The sequence below is a fragment of the Nematolebias whitei genome, chromosome 8 (assembly GCF_014905685.2).
Source record: "Nematolebias whitei isolate Nwh7 chromosome 8, NemWhi1, whole genome shotgun sequence".
NCBI classification, from domain to species: Eukaryota; Metazoa; Chordata; class Actinopteri; order Cyprinodontiformes; family Rivulidae; genus Nematolebias; species Nematolebias whitei.
Window position 1 is genome coordinate 12,343,803 of NC_056505.1, and position 23,594 is coordinate 12,367,396.

General features: G+C 38.1%; 1 protein-coding gene across 1 annotated transcript; it reads left to right on the forward strand.

The window, feature by feature from the left end:
• Positions 1-203: 203 nt before the first annotated feature.
• ikbkb (inhibitor of nuclear factor kappa B kinase subunit beta) lies at positions 204-23,007 on the forward strand. The gene is made up of 22 exons (XM_037680041.1): positions 204-344; positions 2,411-2,526; positions 5,986-6,080; positions 8,202-8,322; positions 10,735-10,804; positions 13,967-14,055; positions 15,793-15,882; positions 15,957-16,081; positions 16,695-16,802; positions 16,880-17,009; positions 17,533-17,727; positions 17,817-17,931; positions 18,159-18,282; positions 18,361-18,512; positions 18,676-18,737; positions 18,822-18,922; positions 19,007-19,056; positions 19,146-19,245; positions 20,537-20,684; positions 20,838-20,926; positions 22,775-22,868; positions 22,948-23,007. The coding sequence occupies exons 2-22, from the start codon at positions 2,422-2,424 to the stop codon at positions 23,005-23,007; spliced, it is 2,223 nt and encodes a 740-aa protein (XP_037535969.1). The 5' UTR covers positions 204-344; positions 2,411-2,421.
• The last annotated feature ends 587 nt before the right edge of the window (positions 23,008-23,594 follow it).

Below are 23,594 nucleotides of genomic sequence, written 5' to 3' on the forward strand. Positions count from 1 at the left end.
AAAAAAAAAACATTTTCAATCAATAATTGTGGCAAATAGGGAAAAATGGGTGAATGAGCCAGAGCATCTGCAATCAAACAAACTTAAGATAGCTTTAGGAATGGGTTCATAAAATGCTTAAAAAATGTTTTTTGGTTTGTGGCGCTCAACAAAAAAGGCGGTAAACAGCTCCATGTGGGCGGAGCCTCTTCAGGTTTACAGGAAATGTGAGTTTCAGGAAGTGGACGACTTTTGTTATCGCCAAAATAACTAAAGAGCTAAAAGTTTAACTCGGTTTGACCAGATACTCTCAGTGGCATTTAAAGTAAATCACCAGTGAGATAAGGCTGCTTACAAAGTTAAAGGTAAGACTGAGCTGAAGTTATGCTTCAGCAGAAGCGCAAATATGTAAATGTGTAAATAAAGTAAGAAAACGGCCGCAGTACGCTGTAATAACAGGTTAAAAAGGTGCAAACATTTCATATAATTTGTGTTTCAGTGTACACGTCTGTTAGGAGCAGATTAATGTCACAGTAATGTCAAGTTTAAAGTCTGAAAGCTGCATGTTAATCCCCTGAACAGGCCTCATGAATTAAAATGTTCACTGAATAAAAAGAGGCCTGTTTATAAACTGGACTGGCTTATTCAGCTTAGTGTTATTAGAGATTTTACATTTTTTATTGTTATTGTCATTATTAACGTGTCTAACTCCAATCATACATTTACTTTTTGTCTTGTGAAAATACTTTTTTAGAGTTCAAGTATTCTTTGATTTTATGACGAGAGACGTTTCTATATTCACTCTTCAGCATGTTTTATCAATTTAAAAGCACCAAAAGTGTTTTATTTTCAGACAAATCATGAAGTGAGTCTCTAGATTGTTTGCTAATCGATCATTCAGTCCTTTAGCTTTACTTGTTATCCTAAAAATGGTTTACAATCCAAGTTGATATAGTTATTCGGTAATAAATGAAGTCATTAGTTGTTGCAGAAAATGAACAAATGCAGAAACTGTTGGGGGTTTTAATTTTTTTTGTAGAATATTATGTAATTGATTAATTAATTTATTTAATCAACAATAAATTACACCTACTTGTCACAATGAGCTTTACATAGCTTTTATGGGACTGGATCATATCATGTCTGGTGTAAACCGAACATCTTACACCATGGTGAGAACAGCATCCTCACAGTCAAGCATGGAGGTGACAGCATCATGATGCGGGGATATTTTTTTATCAGCATGGTGGGAGGTGTTTTGGTAATTCCTGAGGGACACGTGTTGGAACTGTCCGGACCTTTGAAACTGGGATGGAGGTTTACATTCCAGCAGGACAATAACCCTGAACACCCTGCTAAAGGCAGGGGTCTGCAACCTGCGGCTCTGGGGCCACATGTGACTCTTTGGTTCCTCTGCGGCGGCTCTTTCAGGCTTTGACCAAAATTAAAATAAAACTGAATTTTCTTTAAATTACTACCAACAATGAAAATGGCTAGTTTTAGCAGATTTCCTGTCATTTTCAAATACAGCATGTGAAGAACAGTACAAGTACAAGGTGTAAAACATGTGGACTACACCATACTAGTAGTTTGTTAGCCACTTTGTTTAGACAACTTCCAGTCTCACAGTTTGATCTTTCTCTCAAAACCACCAAAATGTTTTGGAATATCTTTAAGACAAGCTGCTGAGAAGGAATATGGTGAGTAATTTTGATAACACTAAGAATAAAACACAAAAAACAAAGTCAAAGTAAACAAAAGTATTTATTTTTCTTTAAAAATGTTATTGACATCCATCAAACTGGCCTAATTTTATACTGCCTGGAACTTTAGGTTTTAAGTAGGATACTTAATTATTCAACAATTAAGAGAACTCACAGAGTTCAGTATTTTAATTTTTATAAAATTGTTAAAATTATATCTTATCTTTCTTTAAATGAATCTGGTCTTTTCTTTTGTACCTAAATGTAAAAATATTAATAAATGTTAATAATAAGACATTTTTCATTTTATAATATCATCTCCACTGGCCGGAAAAGCCATCTCCAACAAACTTGTAGTGGTCCACAGGCCACCAGTTGACAGTACGCAGTTGTAGCAGGTTTTGCGGATCTGGACATTATAATTAGTGAACAAAGTGGCAAAAATGGCTCTTTATTGTAAAGGTTGCAGATCCCTGGTCTAAGGGGAATCAATTTAGCATTTAAAACCCAGATTTCCATCCATTTGAGACTTTTTGGAAGGATTTTATTCTACACTAGTGGTACCCATCCAACTTGACGGAGCTGGAGCAGTTTGGTCACAAAGAACGAGCCTAAATTTCAGATTGGATATGAGGATCTCATGAACACGTGCCTAAAGAGACCTGATGCTGTACTTGCTGCACTGTACCTCCACAAACTGTTGACTTGTGTTGTTGTTCTGGTTGTAGGTGAGGAGACCATGAATCGAGTTCCTTTGCAACAGTCACAAAGCTGTGGTCTGTGGGAACTGAAGGAGCGACTCGGCACCGGAGGCTTTGGGAACGTTACAAGATGGCAAAATAAGGTAGAAAATGCTCTGTTATTCTATGTGTAATATTGTATTATTATTATTTTCTTGTATATTTAGGACAATTTTGGTTGTTTAAAAAAAGTCACAGAAGTTGTAAGAGTTTGAAAGGTGTAAAACAAAACAAAAAAAAGTTTTAAACTAGCATTTTCTTTAGAACCTCAGCACAATTACTTATTTTTTCTTTTTGTGAAGTGCCTTAAAAATCACATTTTGTTGTAATTTGGCATTATGAATAAAACAGCTGAATAGAAATCTAAATGTCTAAAAAATATTTTTTTTATAAAACAAAACATGTGACATTGTGAAAGCAAATCTCACAATATGCTTCAGCCTGGGAGATTTTAAAATACGTGCCAGTATTAGCATTTTCTTTCGAGTTTAACGTCCAATACTTATAACGAGTAAGCTGTCAGGCACAACTCAGTACAATTTACTTCTAATGTCTTGCTAAACTTGCACCATAAAACATATAATATCCTTATTTATTGTTTCTTTTTACACTTTATACTTTTGCTATTGTTGGATGTAACTGGGACCCTGGATACAATTTCGTTCCACCTCGTGTACCACATGAAGTGTGAATGACAATAAAGAGCCTTGACCTTGATAACAAATGTATTCTTAATGACCTTGCCAACAGTGTTACAGTGGACAGACAGTGATTACAGGATATTACAGCATTATGGATTCTGTAACACAAAGAAGAACTTAGCAGAAATCTGCTAAGTTCTGGTGGTGTGGGGATGGCATTTAATCCATCCATCCATCCATCCATCCATCCATCCATCCATTCATCCATCCATCCATCCATCCATTTTCTTTGCCTGCTTCTTATTTCTGAATCTTGGGGAGCTGGTGTTTGGCAGTCATTATGAGTGGTAGTGAACTCCCTGGACTGGTCATAAGTCCATCACAAGGCCACATCCTGTGACCTTCTTCCTGGGAGGTGACAGGTCTGCAGGATGACAATCCTTATTGATGTTCCTATCCAATCAGGATTTATTTGCAAGAAAATGAATAGTGGGAACACAAAACTGAACCCAGGCGTGTTCTGCTTTGACTCCAAAAAGGAAACGGATCTGTTTTGAAAAACCTTGTTTTAGGGTTTTCACCTGCATCAAACTGAGAGAATGAATGACGTCAGTCCAGGAAACTGAGTGCAGCTGAATTATTATTTATTTTTAATTCTCATCACGTCCTGCTAAGTCACAGCATGACAAGATTATGACAGCATGGGAGCATGAACACTCCTGGTTAGTTGACCCTTTTCCTCAGCTGTACTTCAGCTGGATTACTCGGCATCATCACTTTCAGGACAAACAGAACCAGGCGGTGTCTTCATGTGGACGTAGTGCGCAACGAGGAGTCGGAAAACACCCAAGAGTTTATCGTTATCTGTAGCTGTGTCAGTAAAACATTTTTTACAAACATTTGTTCACGTGTTATGATGCCATTATGTGCAGTGCATAAAATCTTTATTTTAGGCTCAGTATCAAATCCTAATTTAGTTCCTAATCCGTTTACAAAACTTTAGAAAACTGTTTAAGATGGTCTGATAAGCTGTCACAGTACAGTCCCAGTGCTTTATATTATTAACCACTGCAGCCTGAATTTACAAGGGAATGGAAAAATGCTTTACTGGTGAGGACTTGCTGGCACCACTGCTGACACAAATAAACTTCCTATATAGAACATTTCCTGTCTTTCTGCATTCATGACAATACTGCGGGTTATAATTAGGTCAGTGGGTTCTGGGTGGATCCTGATTTAATTAACTGAGCAGAGTGGTGGGACTTGGGTTAGTACCATTTCTTTGATGTGAAACAGGTAGTCAGATGGAGCTGGGTGGGGCTTTAACTGTGGAAATAGGATATTTATGCTCTTTGTTTTCTGTGCTTTGTTCACCAAAAGGTACAAGCCCGACAAAGAATCTTGCTTTAAAAGAGGAATTTAATTGCCTTTATTTTGGAACAAAAGTGTCTGTTTGTCTTATATCAGTCATTTTGTAGGTGGTATATATGCTGTTTTACCAATAAGTCAAAATCTTATAATCTTATAACCTTATAATCTAGCTGGGGTTTTTTTTCTACTTTTCCTTTTGACTGTCCTTTTGGTTGTTATTTTGTTTTGATTTGTAAAAATAAATAAATATATTTAAATCTGTATGCCTCTTTTATGACTGTGTGTTGTTGTCGTTGTTGTCCACTGTTGTCATCACTCTTTGTTAATCCATACATATAATGAGTGCCAGAGGCTCAATGGGATGAACCTGTCTAAATAAAGGTTGAAAAAAAAAATGTATTCACAAAACACACGCTCTGCCTGGGGCAGTTTGAACTCAGTGAGGTTATTGGTTTATGCAGCATTTTGGACCAGTTTTCTACATAAAAGTTGAATTACAGCCACTGATAGGTAGAGGTAAAAAGATCAACTCATTATCTGGTTTATTAGATAATTACAAATGGAGTTGCTGCTAGCTAGGTGATGCTAAACATTACTAGCATATCAACTAGCTACCTACCGGTAAAAAAGTCTTAGGAAACCAAACTCACTGTCTGGTGCAAACTAATATTAATACTAAAAAACAATTAGGGTAAGCTTTTTCTTACATTATACCTTTATTTTATTTAACCTTTATTTATACAGGTAGTCTCATTGAGTCATGAGGACTGATTTTCAAGAGAGACCTGTTTTAGACAACATACAGTACAGACAACAATATACAACAATACAAAGTGATTAAAATAAAAATAGGGTCGTACTGTAAAACCACTGTTGACTTACTTTTGTTCTGTCGCTGACTCTGACCTGCTTTTGAGGTATTCCTCTTTCACCACCAGATGATTTGCTAAGACTGAATGAAGACATTTTGACGTGACGTGATTTTTTTCACTGTTCGCTTTAGATGCATTGATTTGTTTGTTGTTAATTTTAGTAAAAACACGAGTAAAATTACATTAAAATAACTTTACCACAAAAAAATGACCTTAACGCAGAATACCCAGCTTTTGTTCTTCTGCAAAGTTTTGAAAAATGATCCTTAAACTATGGTGTCATGTTTCCTGAGGTTTAGGACCCAAGAAAGCAAACTTCACTTGAGATTTAAAGAAAAAACTAAACTTTACTTAAAAACCGAAAGGCTGATGTGGAAGCAAACTCTGACAGGGAAGCACAAGGAAACTAAAGGAGGCGCTAGAAGAATCAGAACATGGCATGAGAGCCAATAATGCTCAGCTAGTTAGCGAACGAAAACCGACTGAATAAATAGACACGGGCTGATGTGGAAGTGTACACACCTGGGTTAGACGAGACTGGGAATAGATGAGGAAACAAACTTAACACAAAGAAAATACAAACACTAATCTAAACACTGGAAAACTCTGATCTTGACAGATAACGTCCACAGAAATTGTGAGAAATGATGCAAAGCTGAGTTTGTTTTTATGTTTTTAGGACACAGAAGAGCAGATTGCTATAAAGCAGTGTCGCCAGGAGCTGAGTGAGAGGAACAAAGAGAGATGGTGTCTAGAGATCCAGATCATGAAGAGGTCGGTTTCAGTTACACACATTAATGGGATGAAGGTTTTATTTGTATCTCTTGACATTTCTTGTTATCCATTGACATCTTTAATTTACTTGGTATGCTTATTTCCATTTTTACCAAAGCTTATAACCATGGCATTTTCTTGCAGCCAGTCAGGTTTATGCTCAGGTCACTGAATCTAATAATTATTTCACCTTGAATGTACAGAAAAGTCTGATTATGAACACTTTGAGGTGGAAAATTGTCCCGTGAAGCAAGAAAATACGTAAGGTAAACCAAAGTTTAATTCTTTTACTGATGTAATATGGGTTAAAGAATTGACATCTGGTGAACTGAGCGGTAGATTTAATTGGTTTCCAAATAAGTTTATTGTTTTTTTCCCCATTTCAGTCTCCATGTCCGTCAGACTCAGAGGTTTTGGGATCATAATTAAACTTTTGTCTTAAACCTGATCTGTTCAAAACAAAAGCTTCAGAGAAGAATGTTGAACAGCTTGCAAGGAAAGAAAAAAACACGTGGCAAAAATAAATAAAAATAAAAAGGTATAAACCAAATAAATGAAATGAATTGAACTAAAACAAAGAAATACTATTATAGAAAAAAGATCTATATACATATATATTTTTTGTAAATGATGATTTTGTGTTTTATGTTGTAACTTTAAATTTCTACTTTTTTTCTGGTGTTTTTTTCTTATTGTGATTTTATGTTACGTGTTTTTCCTCCTTCTTATATTTTATTCCACATATATGCCAGTTAGTTAAAACTATTCTGTATATATCAGTAAGAACGAGTTATTTTGACGTTCATTATAACACAAATCTTAAATTCGCCTGCTTGATGCAGTTTTTTTTTTCATTCATTCAACCTTTATTTAAACAGGTTAGTCCCATTGAGCCACGAGGACTCATTTACAAGAGAGACCTGAGTTTAGGCTCCTTCTGTTTTGTGAGGCCGGTCTGACATTTTGTCAGCCAACACGCTGCATCCCAGGACGACTTTGTTGTTTGTGGGTTTGACATTTGACATTTATGAACCCATCTGTTTCTCAAGTTTTCTCCAAAAACAACGACAAAGTTTGTTTTCCTTAACAGTACAAATCCCACATTTAAAAAATTAGGGCAGCGTGGGCGTTTGGGTTATTTTAGTAACTTTGGCTATTTCTAGCGACATAATGGTCCACCTCCTCATTTTTCTTTACCTAAGTGGGCATTTTTATACCCAAACACATCTGTTAACAGTTTCTGTTGAGGTGTCAGATCCCTGCAGTTGTGTGCCAGCTCGTGTGGGTTGTGATGTTTTGTGAGCGGCGAGGTGTGTGTGTGTGTGGTTTTCCCCATTTCATGGTGCAAACATGAATGCAAAAACATTTTTCTTCATTTCACTTTAACAAGTGTGTTGTGTTTGAACAGACATGGTTAGAACCGCAACCGTCCCGTTCACCCACGCTGAACTCGTGGAAACACCACAGGGCAGGGGACATGGCAGCTTAACGTTGTATAATTATAGCTTCTTAACACACATTTATGCATACACTTCAAAACACCTTGCTTTGTTTATTAGCTATAATGTGTTTATGAAGTTTGCATTGCGTATTTCTTTCATCTGCTGAAAGTTCGAGCCAAACTATGAAAACTTGTTTATTCCGCATTCTGAAGCAGATTTAATCTCTGTCTTTAAAATAAGTAAGAAATTAAAAAAACTGATAATTTTCTCTCTAGTCCTCCAACAGTTGTTCACAATGGTAAAGCATAATATTGTAAGCGTGTTAAAATACAATATGTACCGGTAAATAAATTATTTCCATAAGATTCAGAACCGTCGCTTTGCATTTTTGTTCAAGCAGTTTTTGCAGCAACGAGAGCCTCAAGTTTTCCTCATAATGATCTCACAAGATTAACACACGTTTTCTTTGGACGTTTCTTGCATTTTTCGTGGCAGAAAGATTTAAGCTCCAGCTTGGACAAACAAATCATGAAGTTTCCATCATAACACATGTGCTAAGAGTGACACGGACTCAATGAGGCCGAAAACTGTTCAGGTGCAAAAGAAAATGGGGAGCCTTCTTGCGAGACGTTTTGCATTAGGATAAAGTTAGAATTCACTGTCTGATTTGTACTTGCAGGTTGGACCATGTTAACGTGGTCGCAGCTCGAGAAGTTCCTGAGGGGATGGAGAAACTGGTGGCCACCAATGATCTGCCCCTGTTGGCCATGGAGTACTGCCAGGGTGGAGATTTGAGGAAGGTAAGAGGGTTTGTCTTCAGCTCAGACAATAACAGTTTTGGTATAAAGGGCTAAATCCCACTGAATTACCATGAAACTTATTATTCTAATAATTAGTCTTTTATGGCAGTTTTAAGAACTGTCTCTCTCACTAGATGCATGCATACCAGCATCAAAAAACTAAAAACAGACATGCAAGACAGCATATCTTTCTGTTCTTCTGGATTGTGCCTCAGTTTGTGAACAGCAAGCAGATAACTGCTTTGTGTTTATTCTTTTAACTCACTTAGCATCAGTGTTGCCAGATAGAGTCGAGGTTTTCCAGCCCAACAGTCTGTTAAAAACCGCACCATCACACAAAAACCCGCCCAATCTTATATCCGTCCAATATTGTTATATTTACTGTTAGAACACACACACACACAATACCCCCCACCCCCTGTAAAGATACATTGATGTTTATTTGTTCATAGATGAGATTAATTGAAATCAGTTAAATGTGAATGATAGTTCTCTTTATTCAGAAAATCCACACGTCACATTTCAGGATTGGTTATTATAGACACAGATTAAATGTTCAATATAAATGTTTCTATATTTATTGCCACAGTAATAGTGTTACACACATTAGTAGCTGTAAACACTCAAAATAATATGTTGGTTTAGTTCTTACCTTTAACCTAAACATTTAAGGAGTAACATTTTAAATAATCACTTTTAAAGTTATAAATGTTGTCTTTGATGCCTGTTTGTTTTCCCAAATATATTAGTGTGTTTAAACGACAGGCATTAACATAAAACATTTTGTAGAACGGTGCTTTATAAAGTTCAGTCCATTTCCTTATATCAGTTGACCAGTAGTTCTGCCACATCCAATATGGCGGCCACTCCGACGTACCACTGCAACGGGTCAGCCCACCCAACGAGGTGTCCACTAAAACTGCCTCACCAGTACTCTGTTGTGAACGCCCTGACAGATGACAATAGCCAATCAGTGATGGAGAAAGGTCAGGGGAGCTTTGATATGAAGTAATGATGAATGATTGTTTGAAATGTGTAGGTTAACTCAAAAACTGCCGATCTAACTCTAAATCCGCCCAAATTATCCCCACCCTCCCAAAACAATTTTTACCTGCAAAATCAGAATGAAAACCGCCCAATTGGTGGTAAACCGCCCAGTCTGGCAACACTGCTTAGCATGAAGCCTGCTGTCAGCTGCAGAAAAAAAAAATCACAATCTAAAATATCATTAAGATTCTTTTCAAAGCCTTAAAGATGTTTGAAAACCAATCAGGGTGGACTTGGGACAAATAGAGCCATTTGTAAGCTCTCCAAACCTTTAAATGCATCATTCTCTTCTGCTGGTTGAGCTTCTGTTCATGAATCACTTTGAATGTGCTGTTGTTGTCATCGGTCATTGACTTGTTATAAAGCTTGTTTTGTCTATTTCAACTTCAAACTTTTTCATGTAGTTGCATGCATTTAATTTTACTTCTTGTTTAATTTCTAAAAAAAAAAAAAAAAAAAAAATCACCAGTTTGTTGTTCGTTTGTTGAGTGTGGGGTCATAAAACACCAAGTCAGGGGGATCTTGAGAAGATCTACTGCAATCAAATTAACTTTAAAACAATTTCCAGTGGCACGTTAGGCCTAAACTGTTACAAACTCATAAAAACATCATAAATGGATGAAAATAATATAACGGTTAATGAGACTTTTTGTTAAATGACTGCAATAGTTGGAGTCACAACTCTGTGGCTGAGTGGTTAGAGCAGTCAACCTCCAATGCAAAAGTTGGGCATTCGATTCCACCAGCAGTCACATGCCGAAGTGTCCCCGGGCAAGACTGAACCTCTAATTGCCTCCAGTGTGTGTCCCATCAGTGTATGAATGTGATAAAGCACTGATTAGTCTTTGTATAGATGTAGTAGAGTGATGTATGAATGGGTAAATGAGGGTGCAGTTTGTGTTGTAAAGAGCTTTAAGTATCTTGATCAGATAGAAAAGTGCTATACAAGTACAGTCAATTTACCATAATTTGTTTTATGTATCTATTTATCAATACTTCCATATTGTATTTTGTCAAACATCAGATTTCAATGCTAATCTGACCTGTTAGAATGCTTTTTGGTCCTCTATACAAAATATTTATAATTTTAGCACAATTTTTTCCATTTTGCAAAACAACTTAAATTTATTAAAACTGCTACCATGTTGCAAAAGACCTAATAAAACTGTTTGGTTGCCTCTTATACAGTAGATTTCTTATATTGAAAACTAAAATGCATTATAAGTACCTGTAGTTTAATTGGAGAACCAAAAAGCACAGATGTTAAAAACTTCAGCAATAGGACAGAATTAAAAACCATGGCCACGTGTGATGCCTTCTTTACATGGTTAATGTTTCTCAGATCTTGAGTTTGTATTTCTGCAGTATCTGAACGTCCTGGAGAACTGCTGTGGAATGAGGGAAGGATCCATTCTGATTCTGTTATGTGACATTTGTGAGTATTTGGTTCGATTAACAGCTTCGACTTGACTATCCAAAATGTTTGAGATATGTGAGCATTATGGTTTAATTATTAAGTAACTGGATGAGCTGGCAGAGTGATTAGTTTCCTGTAGTAAGGAGGAAAAGTTCCTGGTGGTGAGGAGTAGCGTGACGTCATCCGTGACCCGAAACCCCTCAGCTGCTTAGTCACTGCAGTGATCGCTCCCACTCATACTGAGGTTTACGTCAGCAGTCGGATACTCACGCTGTTTGTTGAAAACTATACCAACTCACAAACTGCGCCTCTCCTATAAACAGGTTAGAGAAAGCGACATATAATGTGGATCAAAACAAAGCTACACGTGGGAGTAAAGTGAGATTTACACACAAACTCCTTTCCTGTCGTGAGCTGATGAACATTTCCTGATAATGACTGGTCCCTCTTTGATCGTCATGAGTGAGGGCACCAACACGGCCCACCACCACAAGCTCAGATACACACTCAGGTAACTAAAAGCAATAAGATCTGCTTCGCTGAATGGCATTTGCCAGCTCACACACACATTTGTAACCCGTTGACGCATAAACACAGTGACTTCAGAGTTTCTGTTTGTACACTGACAACACCTGCAAGACTTCAGCCACACCAGATTAAAGGATATTTTCATGAAAATAAACGTACACAAAACTTAATGGTCTTAAAAAAAATGCTCGAAATATTTTTTTTCCTTCGATTTCTTGCAGATAAACATCTCATGTAGCTGCGGTGGAGTAAATGTGTTTGCAACAAATTGTTTATAAAACAGGTTGCTGTTAGGACTGAGAGACCAATGAAAAGATGCAATACCACCAAATGACCGCTAGGGGCAGTCACTCAGTACACCTACTGGTATTTAAGAGTTTCACTTCTCTCATTAAATGCTGAGGACGCCCCATCACTTGGCTTTATATTTGAATTTATAAGAGTTTTTTTTTTTAAATCACGGCAATAAAAACTGTCCCAAATTCTATTTACATTATCAGATTTTACAACAGATTGTTACTTAGTTATACTTATTAAAGAAAACCAACAATAAAGCTAAATGTAATATATCCCAATACACAGAACTAGACATTACAGTAGCTGTGATATATTTATTGAAAAAAGTTTGTACATTTCTTTGCTCACACTCCTTCATTTAGGCCCTGTTTACATGTAAACAATCCTTCAAAACATTTGCATTTTTCTGACATTTACTGTGCAAATGTCACACACATTCCCTGTGATGGACTTGCGACCCGTCCACAGGGTGTACCCCGCCCCTCGCACAGTGATTGCTGGACATGGGCACCGGCGACCCCCGTGACCCAAAATGGAAGAAGCGGGTAAAAAGATAATGGATGGATGGATGGATGGATGGATGGATGTCACACACATGTGATATAATGCTGTGCTCGTTCAATCTGCGGTAGTTTCCATTCCAGGTCACTAGCTGGTGCTGTGATTTCTGTACAGTCGTTCCTCATTTATCACAGAGGATCCGTACCCTGCAGTCCCGCGATAAGTGAAAAACCGCAAAGTAGGAATAGTAGTACAAGTAGTAAGTAGTAGTTTATTTTAGTATATATATATATATATATATATATATATATATATATATATATATATATATATATATGCATTTTAAACACTTCCTACGCTCTTGCAATATTCTAAACAATGTTTCTAAACTCTAAATGTTCTAAAAGTGCACAGCATGTCATGATTTCAGCTCCCTTCCTCATCTGCTCTTTGTCACCTGCAAGCGTTCTTGGCCACGCCCACTTCTCAGCTCTCCACAGAGAACAGCCGATCAGCTGCAGCAGGAAGTTTATCCTGCGTTAAGGGCTGCACAAAGGTGCAGCAGGGGCTAAATAATTTATTTTAAATAAAAATTCCACGCCAATTGTTTGTCATATCCAATCTTATTTTGAAAAACTGCGATAGAGCGAGTTTGCGATAAACGAACAGCAAAGTAGCGAGGGACTACTGTATATATAAATATAAGTAAATGTGTTTTTAAACCCTTCCCACTCTTGCAACATTCTAAACAATGTTTCTAAACTCTAAACGCTCTAAAAGAGCACAGAATGTCATTATCTCAGCCACGCCCACTTCTCTGCTGAAGAACAGAGATCGACAGAGGAGGAGGGAGGAGGAGCTGCAGGAGGAAGTTTCTCCTGCAGCGTGGGCTGCACACAGGTGCAGCAGGTGCTAACTAATTTACAATAACTCATTTTAAATGACACGTCAGTCTCGAGCATGAAAACCGTTACATTAACAATGGTGAATGCACAAATGTTTGTTTGGAGCTGAGGATGAGGTTGGGTTGCTCCCACACTAATTCAAAATGCTTCATTTTCAGAGAATGACTGTGTCGGGTATACAAACAGCTGTGTCACAGCAGAAATGCTACAGTTTCGCTCAAAAACGGCCTCTTGTAATTGTCATTAAAGCATACTTCTGTACAATCTCTCCCTAAAGGGACAGGCAGCCTCACCCCTTTACCCTCCCCTTACATTACAAAAAGAATTGAGACACTCCTACCTTCTTATATAGATGTTAAAAACCTAGGGGTAGGGTTAAAAGGTGAAATGAGACTCATCCTAATAATCTTTATATCATCATATGTAGCACTTGTGTCACACACTTACGCTGTATCATCAGTAATCCAGATATGGTCAAAAGGAAGTGAAGCACCTTTAATAACATAAATTAATCTAATTTAAGGAAACACAACTGTTCAAAAAGTGAAGGGGGAGAAGTGGGATTTGCTTCATTTTCTTTAAATTTGTCTTTATAGAGGAATAACAAGAAAAATATTTAATTATTGAAAACAGGTGTAGTTACTGTATTTTATTTCTACCAATAATAAACACTTTGTTACTGTTAGACACTCGGATAAGTACCTATTAAATATCAGGCACCTCTGTCACAGCAATACATCTGTTTAGTCAGAGTTTTTAATCAGTTATTGATTATTTAAATGCAGAAATAACCTTTTACTACAGCAGAACGAGTCATGAATTTCAGTCAGGTTTGCGTTGTTGAACTGTGCGTTCAGATATTTCCCATAAACGTTTAAACAGTGTACTGCATCAAACGACTTGCGTTATCTGCAGCTTTCTTTTCTGCCTCTTCTTATCCGTCTTTCAGCTTCGGCTTTAACCTACCTCCACAGCAAGAGGATCATCCACAGAGACCTGAAACCAGAAAACATTGTGCTGCAGCAGGGAGAGAAGAGGGTGAGATCAAAACCCCGTGAAATACAAACCACCACAAAGGCCTTTTGCTTCTGCTGTCTGTGGGTTATGAAGGAAAAAACAATTTCAGACGCATGTTTATCCTTTTTTAGAATATTTAATGTGGAAAACTGTCAGAGTTTGAGGGTTTTTCTTGTTTGGTTAATGTGTATATGTTTTCAGTAGGACTTCAGTGTATTTTTCAGAATGTTTTAAGTCTTATTAGATTTTCTTAACCATTTGTGTTTTGTGTTTCACGTTTAATCGGGCTTTTTTTTTAAAAAGCTTTTATAGCCACAGTTTTCCCTCAGCTGCTCTGACCTGCTGTTCATCTGCAATCACCCAGCTGTATTCATTCAGTAATCACCTCACCTTGTACTTATTATGCTCTACTTCTCTGCTTTATTGCAAGATCCATGTTGTTTCTCCTTGTGGACTGGCCATAATGTTTTTGTTTTACCCAATAGACCTTTGCTTTATACAATGTTTGCTGTCTTCTTCCCTTCCATCTTAGGTCTACTTCCCCGCCACGAGCGATGAAAACTGTTGAACTCGCAGTTTGAAGCTGGTTTGTGTAAAGGCCTTGCTCGTCATTTTGTCTATTATGCAACAATTTATTGCATGTCATATTCCAGCCTAAAACAAGAAAACAGGAAAATGTTATATAACTGTGGTCAGACTCATTAAAGAGGTAATATTCATGTTTATAAGCAATCCGCTGAGTTTATTGAAACTGAGCCCAACAAACTTGTTTGCTTTAAGTTTACAGTTTAGCTCTAACACTTGTATTCCTTGAATACAAGAAATGAAGTAAATATGATTTAAACTCTGAATTATAAGTTTTTAAGGTAAAATATTTTCTTATTTTTGTTTACATATGACAAAACCCAAAATCTAGAACCATGTTTCTGTTTAACACAGGCTAAGAAGTTAAAGGTAGTCACTGTAAAATATGAAATCAAACAAAAGTAGTTTGAAAGAGTTTACTTTAGTACTTTTCCACATATATTAAATGTAATATTGAAATGCAGGCATGCACTCGATGTAAACAAAGCCTTTGGCTGAATCTGCTGACAACCACATGGAAGCTACATGTTTGATGTACATTTGGCTGGCCATGGCTTGTGTAGGTAAACAAATATAGCTAGTAAGTTTAAGGTTTGACCTACTTTGGCTCTTTTCATAGGTAAACAAACCACACAGTAGATGGCAAATGGTCGTTAATGGTGCTTACAATTTACAATTTTTTTAATTTAACGACTGATATGAGAAAAATGTTGTGTTTTGTTTTATGTTTTTTGTCTTGTCTTCATGACATTGCAATGTATACCTTTAAATCCTATTCATGGCATAAAACACGATATACAATGTACATTTACACATGATTAAGTTCTTCCTTAAGTAAAGTATTTAACTGCTAAAGAGAATTGGGGTTATTTGGTGTTTTTTGGTGCATCTTTATTAGAAGAGTGGTGAAGATTTGAGGGGGTATATAAAGATGAAGGAGGTAAAAACCTGCTTTGAACTTGGAGAAAACCCTGTTCAAATCTGAAATTTCAAAACTCTAAATCAAAGTGCCAGATTTTTTTATTGGTTCTGTTTTAATAACTTATGTTAGACGCCTAAACATATACATTCAAGTACTCAGAAATGTTATTTTGTGATATAGACCTTGTTACTTGTCTCTTTGAAAAGATACAAACAAACTTTAGACATGTTTTTGCTCTTTCATAATCTTAGCTCATCCACAAGATCATAGATCTTGGCTATGCTAAGGAGTTGGACCAAAGCAGCCTTTGCACATCCTTCGTGGGAACTCTGCAGTACTTAGTAAGTGATTAAAGTGAACACTTCTGCACCTGATTTCCTGTCTGCTGAATCTGCTGCTCTTCATCTTCTTCCAGGCTCCAGAGCTCATAGAGAGGCAGAAGTACACGGTCACTGTGGACTACTGGAGTTTCGGCACGTTGGTGTTTGAGTGCATCACAGGATTTCGTCCTTTCTTACCAACATGGCAGCCCGTTCCCTGGTCGGTCCAGATTTTAGAAATTCACGTGTCTGGCATTAATGTGTTAAACTGCAAATTGACTGCCTATTGTGATCGTTTGTTTGTTTGTTTTGCCCATATTTAACAATGTTCCTATTGAAAATCACAGGAAAATTGCTCATATTGAGCTTTTATTTCATACACGTAGTGTTTTTTTTCCAAACACACACAATAATGATAGGTCAAGATTCTAGAAGTAATGAGAAACTTTACTTTTCCATTAGCTTGCATAATCTTGTCATGATTCTGCTACAATCATAAATTACAAAGTTGAACAATATTTTCTCGTGTTAAACTCTGATAAGCTTCATTAAAGGTACATGTTTGTATATGATTGTTGAGCTTGAGCTCACACTGAATGAAAATAAACAAGAGTTTCGAATGAATTGCAGGATATGTGGATTGGGCCAACATCAATGTCCCTCCCTGATTCCTCCTGAATGTGATGAATGATGTGAAGCTCAAGAGACATCATTTCTGCAGAGGAAAATACCTCCTAATCATTGCAGGAGACAATAAAGATATGAAACGCCGCTAAAGATACAAAAACAATCTGCTTGTAGTAAATTTTCATCATTTATGTGTATCCTGTTAGGCACAACAAAGTCAGGCTGAAGCAGGACAATGACATTGTTGTTTACGAGGATCTCTCTGGAGAAGTTCGGTTCTCCAAACATCTGCCCCAGCCCAACAACCTCAACAGGTGATTTTATACATTACTAACACACAAACCATTGTGCGGCATGCTCATTATCTAACGTGACAACTGCTGTTTGACAGTCTTTTGTTAGAAAAGTTGGAGAGGTGGCTGCAGCTGATGTTGAAGTGGTCTCCTAAGGAAAGAGGCAAAGACAGCATGGCTACACCCAACGACTGCTTCTCCCAGCTCGGGTTCATACTGGAGCTCAAGGTTAACAGGAAAAGAATAATCTCTTGATTGAACTTGACTGGGTTTTAAACACATTTATCAGCATTCACACTATTGTTTTCCTGTCTGTAATCTACCTGCCTCTGCAGACTTTGTCCTGTTAATGCTCTATTTTTTTATGCTGCTTTTACTATTTGCTACCCTTTTTGCTAACTTTAGCTAGTCTTTTGCTACTTTCCGCTTTTAAGTCTTTCAGTTATCACTTTTGATACTTTTAGCTACTACTATTTTACTTTTAGCTTTTAGGTAACTTTTTGCAATATTTAACTACTTTTAATAAGCCATGTGCTACTTTTAACTTCTCTTAACAGCTCAGCTTCAACTTCTTAACTAATTTTAACGAAGTAATTCAGCACTCAGCTTTCACTTGTTTTCTAGTTTGTTTAAAGCTCTTGATTGAGTCAAACTTTTTAAAATTTTAAGTTTGAGGGAACATAAAAGTTTGTGTTTCCTCTGGTTTTTGGGAAACTAAAAACACGAAACTGCTCTGATCTCATGCTTTCAGCTGGTTCATGTTCTGAACATGATGTCTGCTAAAATCCTGACGTACGCGGTCACAGATGATGAGACGGTGGCGGACCTGCAGCTGAGAATAGAAAAAGACACCAACATTCCTGCAGCCAATCAGGAGCTGCTGCTGGAGGCGGGGCTAGCCTTGGAGCCTCATGCTCTGGCCACACAGTGCGCCATCAATTACTCAGTAATCACGTCTTGCATCCACTCTGTAAACAACTTTGTAAATATTTACCTTCTGAATGGGAGTCACAGCAGTTTAATCTGTGTCTGTAGGAGGTAGACGGACGTCGAACAGATCTGCCCCTGGTCTTCCTGTTTGATTGCTCCTCCTGCACATATGAACCTCAGTTTGCTCCTCGGACACTTCCTGAAAATATTCGCTTTGTCCGTAAGCACAAATCTTCAGTTTTTCCACAAACGTAAATGCTAGAAAATGTCATGTTTTTATGCTCATGTCAGTGAGCTGGTAAAATATGCTTTTTATCTCCAACTGCTGACAGGAAAGATAATCTTAATCTAAAATGCAGGCATAAATGGAATGCTAAGCTTGTAACTGATATCCGGAAACACCAGTAGCTTGTTGTCCCACCGTGTTTCTGTCTGTGTTTCCCATAGAAACCGACCCAAAGCATGTCCTGCCTTACAGCCACCTGAGGAGGACGTGTGGCCAGGCGTGGCACACCATCCGCACTCTGAAGGAAGACTGGCAACGACTGCAGCAAGGCCAGAAAGCTGCCATGTAGGACTAACAACAAAGCTCACACTAACCTCCTCCACATACAAAACTGTTTGATGAAACCTAACCTTCTCTCTTCAGCATGAGCCTGCTGAGACACAACTCTTCGCTGTCCAAACAGAAGAACGAGATGGTGTCCATGTACCAAAGGCTCATAGCCAAGCTGGACTTCTTCATCACCAGCCTTCACATCGACATGGACAAATATCAGGAGCAGACAGCCACGGGGATCGGTACACGATAGCAAACAGTTTAAGCTACAACTACTAAAGCTGTCATTTCCCAGGCAGTTCAGTCACAATTAATGAAACAGCTAACCAAAGAAATGGATGTATAGAGAACTATCTATGAAGAACAACAAGGTGTGCTTCTGACTAAAGTCCTTTAATGTTTTAGCCTCAGAGAAACTTCTGGCTGTATGGAGAGAAATGGAGCAAACTGCTGTCAGCTGTGGTCAGGTAGGCCTGAGTGGGTTTTGAATTTGTGCTTTTATTTGCGGAGTTTCTTTTAAAAGAGACTAAAATGTTTGTGTGGGTTTCAAGCCCAAGGTGAGTGAACTTGAAGAGGAGATGATGAGGCTGCAGCCTGACATCGTGGATGTGCAGAGGCAACCGTTTAGGAGCGGAGAGGCCTTGGACACCCTGTAAGTCTGAACCAAAGCCAGAACATACAGAACTAACTGCTCTTTAAGCTCAGACTCGGCTCACTTCCTCATTTTGATCCTCAGTGAAGGAAAAGCCATGGAGCTGTTCCGCAAACTCCGAGAGAAACCCAGAGGTCTGAGCTTTTGCTATTGGTGTTTCTGCACTCGTGGTGTCGCGCACGTGAAACTAAATCTCCCATCTCCTCTGGTTTCCCTTCCTCAGACCAAAGGTGTCCAGGAGACAGTCAGGAGGCAGTGCGTCTGGTGTTTCAGGCTGTGCAGTTTTACGAGAGGAAGCTCAAAGATTTCTACACACACCTCAGGTACTCTTAAGACACACATGACGTTCTTTGACATAAAAATGCATTCTGTTCAACGAAGCCAATAACTCCTTTTAAATACAAAGTTTGCTTTTTACTTGTATCGAACACAGAAAAGAATTAAACTCTTAGCATTCCTTGGAGGAATTCATGTCGCCTGCCGCCTTTTAAAAAACTGATAGACCAGGTAGGGGCTTCAGGGCCACAAATAATGAATGAATCAATCAACCAATTTTATTTATAAAGCACCCTTCATAGGCCTGTCGCAATAGACAATAAATGAATTAATCGCATGATAAATGAAAATTGTCATTTATTTCATTTATCGGCTTTATCTTTTCTTCGTGTCTCTCTTTCTGCTGAAGACACTGGATGACAAAAGCCTCAACTCCGGTGCTCTTCACTGACCCCTCCCTTTCTCTTTTTTCTTTAAAATCTGTTTTAACCGTCCAAAATCGCGTTTGTGGATCGTTAAAAGCAGCTAAGCTACGAGCTAAGCTAACAGGCCGACCTTGGGGGGTAAAAACATCCGTCTTGTCAAAATTCATTGTTGAAACCCGTGCCTTCGTGTAAAAAGTTGTTTTTCTCTTCAAAAAGAAGCTGAGAACTTGTTTACTGATTTTTTATTAAAAGCTTTGTGTGAAAAATGCTATGCTAAAGAGCTCAAACCACACCAAGCGTCTGCCATTTTGAGAACTGGAAACAAGGAAAGAGAAACAACCCATGTCACGTCAAGTGGCCTCCCTCCCATTTTTCTTAGAGACACACTGCTCGCTCCTTCACTATCCATCCTTTGGTTCCAACAGTCTTATACTGCCATCCAGTGGTCAAAAAAGGTACTACACTCAAAACAAATTAACCAACATTTCTTCTTAAATTTGACCATAATTACTTATTATGGGCAAATTTCAAACAATATTATTGTTCATTGTAATAATTTCTGAGACAATCAACTGCCCAGCAAAATTTGTTATTGTGACAGTCCTAACCCTTCAAACTAAAAACAGCTCAAAGTGCTGTACAGAATTATAAACAATAAACCCACAAGATAAATGCAAACAATACACCAATATAACAGATATAAAGCACAAATTAAAAAAAAATTACAAAACATTTAATTTGAAAAAAACAATTATTGTATTTTCTACAAGGCTGTTAAAATTCACAAAGCTTTAATAATATATATTTATTAAACTAACCTACTCATATTTTATTTTAATTGATGCACAATCCACAGCTGCAGATATTCCTGTTCGCAGCTCAGTAACATCATTTTAATTCTGTGGCTCCTCAGTAAAACGGCAGTGTGCCGTCAACGTGTGATGGAGCTGCTGCCAAAGGTGGAGGGGGTGGTGCTGAAGATGGCCGAGAGCGAACAAGTCCTGATGAGTCTGCAGGAGAGACGACAGAGGGAGTTGTGGAACCTGCTTAAAGTCGCCTGTGTGAGGAAACAAGAACTGTTTAAATAAAAGGCCTTTAAAATAGATCTAAACATATTGCATGTTGCATATTAAAATGTTTTTATTAATAGAATTTCCACATCATGCACGTGCTGTAAACTGTGAACAAACAGAGTAAAGTGTTGTCTTACACAGAGCAAAGTTCGGAGCCCCATGAGTGAAAGTCCTGATGGATTCCGAACCCCTTCGTCAGTGTTGACCCCCCGACACAGCCTACAGCAACTGTGAGATCACCGAAACACACTCCAAAACATATACTGCTATGAGAATGAGGCTGTTCAGACCTATTGTTAAAAATGATGTTTTTTAGCTATCTGATTTCAAACAGAAAGCACTAAATTCAGGCCTTTAACGGCCTCAAAGCATTTTGGAAATGTGGAGGTCTGAAGCCCTTTTATGTGCACGAGTGCAAGTTTTTCTGATCCAAGCTGTACGACGTGACTCCAGACAAGCAGCAGACATCTCGAAGTAGATTAAAAAATCCTCTCAGCTGATTAAAGATAATTAAACAGTAGCCCTCGAGAATATTCTGAAAATACAACTTTTTGGGGGTTAAAGATTTAATGAGCTATCAAAATCCTTCTCAACACAAATGTTTGTTTTGATGGGATTTTATTAATCAAAATGGATTATAGGATGCTGTATGGGTGTTTCTCTTTGCTTTAATGTTTGATTTGATTTTTTTGGGGCCTGTTGTGGTCACTGCTTGCTATAATGAGCTGTTTGAATCAAAGGACAGTAGTCTGAACAGCAGTATGTTGCATTATACTCATCGCATTAAACACAAGGCTGATGTTAAAGCTGTGTGGGAGAGATGGCTGTCAGTCCGCTGTCATCTTCAACAGTGTGTCTGTTAAGAGAACTGAGCTTATCCAGAGAGCTCTACAGAAAAGCAACTCAAATAATCTTATTCTCATCTGGGATTAGACCTGTCACGATAAACAATAAATCAATTAATTGCATGATAAATTAAAATTTCTACCTCATTTTAATTTATTGGCTTTCATTTTTTTGTGTCTCTTTCTACTGAAGACACTGGATGACAAAAGGCTCAACTCTGGTGTTCTTCACTGACACCCCCCCCCCCCTTCTCTTTTCTCTTTAAAATCCATTTTAACCGTCCAAAATTGCGTTTTTGGATCGTTACAAGCAGCTAAGCTGAGAAGCTAAGCTACGAGCTAAGCTAACAGACCGACCTTGGGGGAAAAAAATCTCCGTCTTGTCAAAGCTCCAAAATTCACAGTTGAAACCCGTGCCTTTGTCTAAAAAGTTGTTTTTCTCTGCAAAAAGAAGCTGAGAACTTGTTTATTGATTTTTTTTTTTTTTTTAATAAAAGCTTTTTGTGAAAAATGCTGTTAAAGAGCTCAAACCACACCGAGCGTCCGCCATTTTGAAAACCGCAAAACAGGAACGAGAGACAGCTCATGTCACGTCAAGTGGCCTCCCACCCATTTTTCTTAAAGAGACACGCTGCTCGCTCCCTCACTATCCATCCTTCAATTCAAACAGTCTTATACTGCCATTCAGTGGTCAAAAAAGATATTACACACAAAAAGTAATCAATATTTCTTCCTAAATTTGACAATAATTACTAATTATTGTCAAATTTCAAACAGTTTTATTGTTTATCGTAATAATTTCTGAGGCAATCGCCCAGCAACATTTGTTATCGTGACAGGCCTATCGGGGTCCACATTTTACCACCAAGTAAACAGTACTGTCAGAGCTGATCACTTGCAGTCCTATCTAAAATGGATCTGTAACAACAAATCTGAATGACCTCTAAGAAAAAGGTACTGCTTTTAAAGCCACTGCAGACTACAGAAATTCTTCTTGGACCTTCATGTAGCTCTTTTAGAGAAGGGCTCTGAAACATCTGCCAACTATTTGAAGTGGAAGTCTTTCTTGTTCGCCCACCGTCTCCCACTGTCTGCTGCATATTTGACCCAGAAACTGTCCCATTCTTGTTGAACTCGGAGTGACAGAACCCCTGAAAACACAGTGACTTGTTTTGATTTACTTGTCCCAGCTGTGAGTAACATCTGCATGAGTCATACTGTCTGTGTCTGCAGCGATGAGTCTCTTGTGGAGGAGAGCAGGGCATTTGAGAGCCGCCTCCAGAGCTTGTTGCACGACACCATCCAGGAATCAGAGGGCAACATGGAGGTATTTTACTCCACATACTCCACATGGTGAGCCTGGTGTAGCAAGTGGAAGATTTAAAAAAACTGCTCTCGTCTTCCAGATGTTGAGGGAGTGGACGTGGCTGCGGGGAGATCAGAACTTCTCCAGCGATCTCTTCTGAACTTGGTGACATGTGGTACTCTACTACCTCTGTGTGGATGGGGTGTGGAACAACAAGAAGTCCTTCTGGCTGTCTGACTGTGTGTGAACGGGCTCATGGCTCTACACATAAGATCTCAGTCTCCTGTTTGACTTTGTAAGACAATTAATTCCAGCCTAAACAGACAGCACATCCTGTCGCTGTCAGGGAAATTCAGCAATGTGTGAATTTAAGTTTTATTTTTGGCAGAATTGCACTTCTTCATGAGCAGATCCCATCAGATGTTACCATGTTGCTTTTGAACGTCCAGGCAGACTCAGTCCTGCAGTCTGAAAGCTAGCGGTGAGCCTTGCACATCTGTTAAAACCTAATCGCCACCAACGTGCAAAAAGTGCACAAATTCTCTTCAGGCTTATATTTTGTTGGAGCCATTTTAGATATCAGTCAGGGTGGTGCTGTAGTTACAATAACGTCTTTAAAAGCTTCACTTATTACAACAAGCTTGATGTAAGGGAGGTCTACAGTTCTCCACAGTGATTTAAAGTTTCATCAGAAGTAAATATGACTTCAGTTATTCTTTTTTGCACTTTCCCATGGTATATATAGAC